Source organism: Suncus etruscus, chromosome 4 (assembly GCF_024139225.1).
Source record: "Suncus etruscus isolate mSunEtr1 chromosome 4, mSunEtr1.pri.cur, whole genome shotgun sequence".
NCBI lineage: Eukaryota > Metazoa > Chordata > Mammalia > Eulipotyphla > Soricidae > Suncus > Suncus etruscus.
Genome location: NC_064851.1, coordinates 89,802,323 through 89,813,209, shown reverse-complemented (window position 1 = coordinate 89,813,209; position 10,887 = coordinate 89,802,323). Strand labels below are relative to the sequence as shown.

At 43.5% G+C, this 10,887-nt stretch overlaps 1 protein-coding gene and 1 long non-coding RNA gene across 2 annotated transcripts in view; both read left to right on the top strand.

Moving 5' to 3' along the window:
- Positions 1–602: 602 nt before the first annotated feature.
- Positions 603–10,887, top strand: part of LOC126006058 (uncharacterized) — a 684,655-nt gene continuing 674,370 nt past the window's right edge. The window contains exon 1 of the long non-coding RNA XR_007494835.1: positions 603–638. This is a non-coding gene — a long non-coding RNA (uncharacterized LOC126006058). The remainder of the gene's footprint in view (positions 639–10,887) is intronic.
- The window catches only part of MAN1A1 (mannosidase alpha class 1A member 1), a 221,995-nt gene continuing 212,179 nt past the window's right edge, over positions 1,072–10,887 (top strand). The window contains 1 exon segment of the mRNA XM_049771358.1: positions 1,072–1,635. Coding sequence (XP_049627315.1) covers positions 1,087–1,635 — 549 coding nt within the window. The 5' untranslated portion in view covers positions 1,072–1,086.

Genomic DNA, 10,887 nt, shown 5'->3' with positions numbered 1-10,887 from the left:
TGCCCAACCCGTGCGTCTCGTTGCGTGGCTTGGCCGCGCGCCCGGGGACCCCCGCGCCCTCCCGGCCCCCGCGAGGCTGCGTTTCCCGACAACTCCCCACCCACCCGGAGAGGCCCCTCTCCACGCCGCGGCCCCACCCCCGCGGGGGCCCCCCCGAGCGGCGCCTGATTGGCCCGGCCGCGCTGATGCATCACTCTCCGGCCGCGTCCCCGCCCCCGTTTCCGACCGCCCGGCGAGCGGAGCGCAGCGCAGCGGCCACCGCGCGGGGTGAGCGAGCGAGCGAGTGAGCGAGTGTGAGCGCGCGGGGTGTGACGGCTCCGCTCCGAGGCTCCCTCCGGCTGTGGCCCCCCCCAGGTGGGCGCGCGCGCGATCCACGGGGAGCTGGCACCGGGGCACACACGCTCCGCCCGCGGACCGCAGGCTTGGGCGAGTCCCAGCTCGGGGATGGAGAGCGGGCGAAGTTGAGCCGCCCCCTGCACCCCAACTCTTGCGGATCCCTTCCCGCCCCGAGGTGCGCGAGGTGCCGGCCTTGGCACGCTCCAGGTGTGCCCGTCCCGCAGCACCCCCGCACCGGGGCGCGGAAACTTCCCCTGAAGTCTCCAGTGTGTGTGTGTGTGTGTGTGTGTGTGTGTGTGTGTGTGTGTGTGTGTGTGTGTGTGTGTGTGTGTGTGTGTGTGTGTGTGTGTGTGTGTGTGTGTGGAGGGGGGTCTCGGAGCGGGTTCCCCGGGGATCCCCGAGGCTGGGGCGCGAAGGCGGGGAGAGCCGCTGGGCATCGCCCCCCGTTCCCCACCTAATTTCTTTCTCCCTTTTGCTTCTCTTCTCTGCCCGCAGGGGTTGCCGCCCGCCCTGGTGTGTCGCGCGTGCTGGTGTGCCGGCGGAGCCGCCCCCGGGAGAAGACTCGGGAGGGCGTCGCTGCCCCCGGGGAGACCCGCAGCCCGGCCCCCGGGGTGGGGCGGCCCGAATGCGCCCGAGCCGGCCCCGCAGCCGCTGACGCGGGGCGGCGGTGAAGTTTGCCCGCCGAGCGGCGCGGCGCGGGGCCCCTGGACGGCGGGCTGCGCGGAGGAGGCGGTGGCGGCGGCCGGAGCGATGCCGGCGGGGGGCCTGTTGCCGCTCTTCGGCAGCCCGGCGGGCGGCGGCCTGGGCGGGGGGCTCGGCGGCGGCGGCGGCGCCGGCGTGGGCAGGAAGGGCTCGGGCCCCGCCGCCTTCCGCCTGACGGAGAAGTTCGTCCTGCTGCTGGTCTTCAGCGCCTTCATCACGCTTTGCTTCGGGGCGATTTTCTTCCTGCCCGACTCGTCCAAGCTGCTCAGCGGGGTCCTGTTCCACTCCAGCCCGGCCCTGCAGCCGGCCCCCGGCCACCGAGCCGGGGAGCCGGCCGGCGCCCTGGAGGACAACTTGGCCCGGATCCGCGAGAACCATGAGCGGGCTCTCCGGGAAGCCAAGGAGACCCTGCAGAAGCTGCCCGAGGAGATCCAGAGGGACATCCTGCTGGAGAAGGAGAAGGTGGTCCACGACCAGCAGCGCCAGGAGGAGGCGTTCCAGGGGCTCCCCGCGGTGGACTTCGTACCCCCCATCGGGGCGGTGGGCCGGCCGCCCTCCGACTCTGACATCTCGGACAAGAGGGCAAAGATCAAAGAGGTGAGTGCTCGGATGGCCCAGGCCGGGGGTCGTTTTGGCCCCGGGGACTGACTGAGCTTTGGCGCTCAGGGGCTGGCAGTCCCGCGGGGGAGGGAAGTGCTTTTTTCACTTCCACCTGGTTCTGGGTCAAAGGCGCTTTCGATTTCCGTGTTTTAGAGACCTAGCAGACGTGGCCAATTCCGAGCAGAGGTTGAACCCCTTGGCCTTTTGGCTGGTGATGGAGCTAGGAGAGGTAGCTATGAAAGGTACGGGCAGGTAGTGTACAAGCCGCAGTCACGAGCTGGTACCTGGTTAATCATTCCCGGAGAACAGTGAGAGCGAAGATGCTTTAACAGTCCTCTCCGAAGGCTTGGGCTTGGCACTGGAATGAAGTTTGAACGCAAAGGCAAAAAGCATCAGTCAAGCTTGACTTTATAAAAATGAGGGGGAGGGTTCTAAAACATTCCTGAACACCCCGGCATTTTTAGTCAGTCGGTGCTTCTCTGCCAGGTGGCACCCTGTGCTTGCTTACAGATGGCAAGGTGAAACTTGAGACCTACCCATCCTAGGGGGCACACTTCCTTTTCTTGAAGAATGCAAACTGGGAAGAGCTGGTCCACCCACTGTCCCTTGTACTCCTAGGTTCCAGCTAGGAATTGCAACAGGTTTGTGTCCACAACAGCCGTAGTGATAAATTGTAGGACAAACATGGACTTGAAGCTTATTTATGAGCACGCTCATTTGGAACTTGGAACATGCGGTTAGTTTGTGACCAGCTGAAAGCTGAAGAAGACCTTAAAAATCACACTAGACTATATAATTCTACAGAAGAAAGTTGAAGAACCCAGAGCTCCAGAACCCAGTTCTGCGGACCCAGTCATTCGGAACTTGAATGTACTTGTTCACCAGGCACTGAGTTCTTTGTGTTCATAGAGTTAAGTTTTGCCTGGCTAAAACTGGCAGCCTAAATTTTTCACAACCCGAGTATTGTAGGAAGGAAATTAAAGCTTTTATTCTAAATCTGATGTAGACACCTAAAATGCATTACAAGTGGAAGTATGACTTTTTTTTTTTAAATGGAGTCTGACAGTAAGTTGTGTGTTTTGACTTTCAGTAGATCTTACAAAGCTTCCTAATTATCCATTTTCAGAGAGTAAACAGAACTAATTTTGAAATAGTGAAAGGTATTATTTAGCTGGCGTAAGTATGGAAAGCAGCAGTTTTAGAACTTGTGACTTTAATGCGCAACTAGATAAATTTGATAAAACTCTAATTGATAAAGTAGATAAGGAATCTCTTCAGTTTACTGCAGGCAAATTGTCTTTATTCCACTGTGCAGATATACTCTCTTTCCTGGTCCATCAGTTTTTTCTGCTTCTTTGAGGCCTCTCAGAGAAAGAAATCTTCAAAACTTAAGGGAATGCTGGATATTAATTCCCATGTTTCCCCAAGATATTTTTCTTTTTCTTACAATCCTGACAAGGTTCTCAAATTGGAAAGGGGATGAACAAACAAACAACAGTAGCAGCAACAACAACAACAACAACAAAAACCCTGCTTCTCACCAATTGTCTTCTTACCCTCATCTCCACCCTCCATTAAATAGATATTCATTCAAAACCCCTAGATAAATTAACCTCAAATCTGTATTTGCTTTAGTTGCCGTGATATATGAATCAGTGTAATTTATAGGTGCCATGCTTTTGGAGTCCTGTGAGCTGGCCATGAGGGACAATCTCAATTGCCCAATGAAATTATTTTAAATACTAGTGATAAGTATTGTTTAAAAGTTGCTGGCACTAATCAGTAAAGGAACTCATGTAGAGCAAAAATAATGGGTCAGTGGGAGTCAGTTGAGGATAGCATATTAACAGCATGCCTATCTTTTCATGTACATTCATATTATCTTTGTCTCTAGACCAAAAGGTTTTCATTAAGCATGTAAAGGAAATTATATGGCATGCTGTGTCTGTATGATGCCAACACTTTAGCACCTTACTGGTTTGAGCTTGTCTAGTCTTGCAAGAAGTGATGAAACTAAATATGCTTTTTAACATTTCATGTTGCCTTGAGGAACTAAAAAGGCCACAATAATTATAATTAGCTTCAGTGCTGGGCTGGAGAGTCATCAAGCACCCTACCTGGGTTTGATCCCCATCAGGAGTGGTCCCTGAGCACTGCTGGATGTGACCCCAAAACTAAAACCTCTCTCCCCACAAAAAACTACAGTCATTTAATCAGAGCTTTAAAGAAATGAGTTATGACTTTTTATCAGATAGGTCCCTGAGATTTATTCCTTTGTAAACAAAAATGAATAAAGTTAAGTAACTCACATTATTCTAAATCTGTGCTGTAAATGTTTTCTTTCAAAGATGAAAGAGTGGTAATAAAGAGGGCCTAAACTTCACACCCTTTAGAACTCTATCACACAGAACTCTTTAGAACACTATCACACTTTAGCAGACTTTAGAACTCTATCATAGAGACTTCTTGTCTTGAATGGATTAACTTCTGCCTTTTATCTTTCTTGTTCCTCTATTTTTGATTCTTCCATAGATTTAAGTTCTCTACCACACCCTCATGAGCTAACTTATGTGTTAAGATTTGGAAAGTATGATCTTTAACATGTCAGAAGTTTGGACTATACTTTCTGAGCCAAGCTTTTAGGACATAAATTTGGCTTAATTGCTGTCATTATTTTTTATAATAATAGCATAGATGGATTATTGGTGATACGGTAAAATATTTTGTTTGTGTTTGCACTACACTCAGCCATCCATGTTCAGGGCTTACTCCTAGATCTGAGATCTTGAGATCACTCCTGGCTGTGCTCTGGGGAGCATTTGTGGTGATAGTAACTGAATCTTGGATAATTGCATATTAGGCAAGCAAGCACCTAGCATGATGTACTCTCTCTCTAGCCCCTTTATGGTAAATTTTTAACAAATGTGTGCTAGTATTTCTATGAAAATATTGTCAGATATTCATCACAGAATGATACTCTGGGCTTTCCAGTACTAACTTGATGAAGGTTGTTTTTAATGTCCAATTTTAAAATTAAGATTAAGACCCTTGCCCATTAAAAACTTTGTAAATAACTTCTGGGAATTTCTGAAATATATAGTAACTATTTAGTACATGATTGACTTTTGTCAGTTTGATTTTTATAAAATTATAGTTGAGAAAGCAATGTTAGAACAACAAAACTCAAGTTAAAACAGGTCAACAAAATTATTAGAAAAAGTTGCATTTCCCTTGCCCCATTCCTCCTTAATTTTCATTTATTGTATTATATTTATTTTTTTTTTATCACAACCAATAGTGCTCAGGGCCTACTCTCTGACAACAAGAGGGTTGTTGAATACCCTTGGTATTCGGGACTAAAAATGTGGTGGTACAGGGCATTGAATTCTGGCCTCCTGCATGTAAAGTATGTACTTAGCCTATTGAGTTATCTCTGTGACCCCATGTATCTTTTTTTTGTTTTGTTTTGTTTTGTTTTGGGGTCACACGAGGCAGCAGTCAGGGGCTACTCCTGGCTCTGCTCTCAGAAATCACTCCCAGCAGGCTCGGGGGACCAAGGAAATCGAACCACCGACCTTCTGTATGAAAGGCAATCGCTCTACCTCCATGCTATCTCTCTGGCCCTGATCCGTGTATCTTTTTATAGAATCAAGAAGTTTCATTTTGGAAGGAGAAAAATAAAGAAGTTTCATTTTATAGTAACTGTTATTTTTCTTGGTGCTTACACAAAGAGCCTCCACTAGGCTCATTTTACTCATTGAGGCCAGTAGTATTCTCAGGGCAACTGAGTCTACACTTAGAAGTAGGGTAGTAGGGCTGAAGTAGTTTGAAGTAACAGGAATTGAGGTCAGGGTTTTCAGTGTTAGACTCATGCTCTAGTGCTTGAGCCATCCTCTGACATCAAAAGGAGTGTGTGTGTGTGTGTGTGTGTGTGTGTGTGTGTGTGTGTGTGTGTGTGTGTGTGTGTGTGTGAGAAATTATGGAAAGTTTATACATAATAGGGTTACATAGTTAGTGGGAATTCCTCCCTTCACAGACTGGAATCTGCAAAAATATAATGGGGCAGGGTTGAGTGACTGTTTGCAAACGTTAGTATTCTATCAGTTAAGATTTAGAGTCAGTCAGCTGTGGGGACCAGAGTTATCTTCTTAAATTTCTCAAATCAGGCTTTAGATTTTCATTCTTGACCTAATTAGAGAATTCTAAGTTTACAGAAACTGTTCATACAATGACTGGTAAAATATGTTTATATTACATTCACTGTCCTTCCATTGTTCATGGAATCTTTATGTTCACTGTTAGTTAACTCTGTAAATTAAAAGTTAAGAATCAGTCATGGGAATATGATATCTCTTGACAGACTAAAACTAAATGCTTGTATTTTGAAACATAACTGCCTAGTTTATTTATATGGGAGGGCCAAAACAATAGTTCAGCTTGTAGGACACTTGTCTTGCACAAGGAGTAACTTGTAGCTGAGTTTAATTCTTGCCCCCATCTGGTACCCAAGCTCTGCCAAATGTGGCCCCCAAACAAAGTTTTTTTTTTTTAAAAAGTGATTGTCCAATTTATTTGTATAGAAAGTTTGGATATGGAAAATTTGCAAATGATGAAAACAAAAATTAAAACCTGACTTTAGAGAATATTATAAACCCTTGATAAAGTTGCCTTGCCTATTCTACTGCTCACCCTGCTCTGAGATACCCCTAATACTGAACATGGGCACATACCAGATTCCCGACTCAAAGATCATTTCCAGAACAAATACTGTATTTTCTGGATATAAGATGACTGGGCATATAAACAACACCCTATTTTTCCTGTTAAAATATAGGGTTTGGGCTATATTTACCATATAAGACTATCTCTTTTTTTAACACACACCAAATTATAATTAATAAAATTAATTATCATCCATAGTTTTTTTAAGTACATTATTAGTGGCCTACCATAGAAAAGCAAACAGGTCAGTTTGATCTTATTCTCATTATAAATATTACAGGATGTAAAGACATTTATAATTATTTAGTTGGGCATTCTTCATAAAGAGAGGTGGCAGAGAAAAAGAAGGAACAGGGAGATTCTTTAAAAGGGTTATGACAATGTCAGGGACCTCTTTTAAAATGTAAATACATGTAATGTTTTGACACAGTGCTTATCTTTAAGAATTGATAGCTGGGCTAGAGAGTTAGTACAGAGTTTACCAAACAGTTGTCTTGAGTATATCCTGACTCTCACTTGAATTCCTATATACATGGCCCACTTAATACTGGGTATGTCCCCAAACTGCTGAAAGTAGACCCTGAGTAGCCACTGAGCAGCACCACCTCAGATATGAGGAACAACATCTGCCACAAGTTACTTGGAGGAAACTTCATGTATCTTAAGCACCCATTGGAAGACTTGCCTCCCCAACTGATCTAAAGGACTGTATTTTAAAATAGATATGTTTAGAAATCACAGCAATTTATAGGTTCTTCATTGTTGCAGTGCAGAGTTCTCTTCACCCAAATTGTTTTTAGATTCCTTTCCCTGCTCTGTACCATCCATTTCTAGAGATGTGATAAGAAAGGCTGGTTGTAAAATCAGATAATAATAATAATCAGATATGTGTATGTTGTTTAATCTCTCAGATCTTCAGTTTTCTTATTTGTAAAATGGGGATAATGATGCCATTTCTTTGGCTCACAAAGCTTTGAATATCGGCTATTTCTACTTGTATCATTACTTATTAATCACTTATTCATTATCTGAAACCATAAAGATTATAGTTTCAATACTATTTAATAAATCTTCAGATGGACTTCAAAAAGTTTCAAAAATTTAACAATAACTAAGCTTAAGAAAATGTGTCCGTGATGGGCCAGAGCAGTGGCGCAAGCAGTAGGGCGTTTGCCTTGCACACACTAACCTAGGATGGACTGCAGTTCTTCCCCAAGCTGGAAGCAAATTCTGAGCACATCGCCAGGAATAACTCCTGAGCATCACTAGGTGTGGTCCCCCCAAAAACAATAATAACAACAACAAAATATGCCTGTGATGGGAACATGCTTGTGATGGAAAGGAACCTGGGGCCATTGGTGGAAGGAAGTTGACACTGCTGGTGGAACATTGGAAGCTTGAAACTAAACTGAACAACTTTGTAAATCTTTGTACCTTAAATTAAAAAAAAAAGAAGTAACTTATCTAAAACTAAGGTTTGGTACTTATTGGGCATGTTTATAGTTAATTAACATGATCTCTTAGACAGCTACCAATTTTATCATGCCACTGTCAAGTCAGATTTTCTCAGTTTCTTACCAAAACTCCTCAATTATTTTAAAATTTTTATTGTTGTTTAGCTTGTACTTTAAATATGTGTTAAAAGATTGATTTGTTTCTCAGTAGCTTCTTAAATGTTGAAATTGTTCTTCAAAATAGAGAACATGATTGAGAAAAGTTCATTTCCACCTGCTTTGTCTTTGGTGGGAAGTGTTTAAGAAATCAAAGGAAAATGATTTTAGAATTGAAAAAAAATTTATACAATTTTGGCACATTCTTAACCTATCTCCTAACCATCAAAAGTAACATAAATTTTTTTTGTTTTGTTTTTGGGCCACAACTGGTGACTCTCAGAGGTTACTCCTGTCTATGCACTCAGAAATCGCTCCTGGCTTGGGGGATTATATGGGACACTGGGGAATTGAACCGCAGTCCGTCCTAGGTTTGCATGTGCAAGTCAGACGTCCTACTGCTTGTGCCACTGCTCCAGCCCCTAAAATAACATAAATTTGACCCTAGAAATACCTCAAAAGGAAAATTACTGTTTTACTTGTGGGGAGCCCAGATTTGATCTCCTGCCTTGTATGGTTTTCTGAGAACTGCTGATGTGACCCTAAATCCAAAATCTGGAAAACAACAACAATTATACATTGATTGTACTTTGTAACTTAGATTTTCTTTCCTTTTTTTTTTAAATTAAAAAAAAAAAGATTTATTAGGGTTTCATGCCCAAAAGGACTTCAGTGATCCCAAGCCCAAAATTCATTTGACATATGAGAAATTGGGCCTGGTGAGCTTTGATGCCCTGAGATTTCCCAGTGCTCAAATACAGAGCCGAAAACTGCTTCCAGGCACTCAGGCCCTGCTCAGCCTGTGTTATCTGGACACTAATGAATAACAAGGTTTATAGCTGGCTGCCCTGACCTACCTTCCTTCTCAACCCAGAATGGCAGGCCAGAAGTAAGAAGCCCCATCTAGAGGATCCTAGAGGGAGATGGAAAGTCTTTGCTCAATGAGGTATTGCCTTTGAATGCAATATCCATTAATTCCTTTGCTTTGCTTCCTCACTGTCCCACCCCCAACACAGAGACCTGATAAAGGTTTCCTTCTGTGATCTTCAGGTACTTGAAAGAAAACCAAATGAGATTAAAGCTTAAGAGCATTTAAAAGTTACAGTGCTCCTTTCCTCATGAATACTCTGTGGCTTTAGGAACACTAGAGCCCAGCAGTCTTGCAGATAATCCAGGAGAGAGATAATAAAATTTAAAGGCCCACATATCATTTGTATTTATTTGACTTTTATAACTAGAATGCCTCCCTTACTTCCTTTTCCCTGCCAACCTATTTGTCTCTCTTGCTCTTAAGCTTATCAAAGGACCAGTCCCTGATTTACTCCATGCTCCTATTACTCTTATTCCTCTTGCAGAGGCAGCACATATTTTCCTATCCCTCTGGGTTTTTATATCTGGCAAATAATTAAATGGACATAGAAAAATTAATAATAGAAAAAGACAATTATGTATGCAAGGGAAGTCAGAGAATGTCAACCCCTCTTTTGGTCATTATAGGGAGGTAATAAAGTTTTTAGGAAGGGGTAATAAAACTTGGGAGAGAAAGTCAAAACAAACCTTTGTTATTGAAAGGTATTTTCTTTGTGTTAGACTTACCTACATATGCATCCGAAGTAGATTTTGCAAACTAGTAGTTTGGGGAATAAGACTGTCACTTATGACCTGACTACCACAGAGATTTACTATTTTATGGAGAGATAGACAAAAACATCTTGGATCTTTTGTCTTTCCACATCCTACATTTCAAAATAATCAGAATGCCACATAGGCACTTCTAGAAACCCAGTCTTTGACTTAATAGGATTCTCATATGAAAACTTCCCTGAAAGTTGTTTACTGTATGTAGTTACATAACATCATTCATAGATTCCTATGAGTAAAACTACATAAAAAAATCAATCAGGTCCTGTATATATTTTTATTCTATAGTGAGGGGCAAGAGAGATAGTAAAATAGATAGGTAGGGTATTTGCTTCACATGTGGGACACTCGGGTTCAATCTCCAACATGCATATGGTTCTCCCAGGAGTAATTTTTGAGTGTAGAGCCAGGAGTAACTCTTGAGCACTGCTGGGTGTGCACCCCACATGTTTTTTGGGACAGGAAAGATAGAGTACATGGGTAGGGCATTTGCCTTGTATTTATTTTGGGGGAAGGGGTCGGCCACAGCAGTTAGAGCTCAGGTATTAACATTTGGCTCTGGGCTCAGAAATCACTCCTGACAGGCTGGGGAAAAGTGGTGAGGGACATGTCAAAAGCTCTACCTACCACTGTGCTATTGGCTCTGGCCCAGGCATTTGTCTTGCACGTGACTGACCTGTTCAATCTCCAGCATTCTGTATGGTCCCCTGAGCCTTCCCAGAGTGATTCTTGAGTACAAAACCCTGATCATCACCAAATGTAATCCAAAAATAAAAGGAGAAAGTTGGAGAGATGGTACAGCATCTTGGATGTGGCTGATGCAGGTTCAATATTCTATATCCCATATGGTCCCCCAAGTGCAGCCAGAAGTAACCCCTGGGCTGCCAGTTTTGGCCCCCAAATCAAAAAAAGAACAACAATAACATCAAAAAAGGACAATGAGATATTATCTGATACCTGTTTAAATAATGGAGATATCTTTGTAATAATTAGCAATGTGTTGGAGAATAGAAAATGCTGGACTTTCATTCTCAAAGAAGCCTTTTTTTTTTTTTTTTTTTTTTACAAAAGTGGTTTCTATATAAAAAGAACTTTGTAGAGGAGTGAGAAAAAAAGAACAGTAAAGCATTTGTAGGAAGGTGGATAACATACTGGTGGGCCTCAATGTGATAAATTTTCATCTGGACTGATCCCCTGAGATCCATTTCTGATGATGGAAAATTTAAAGTTTAAGGTTTCTGATTTAAGGTTTCTACCTCTTCCTAATAAAGGGAGA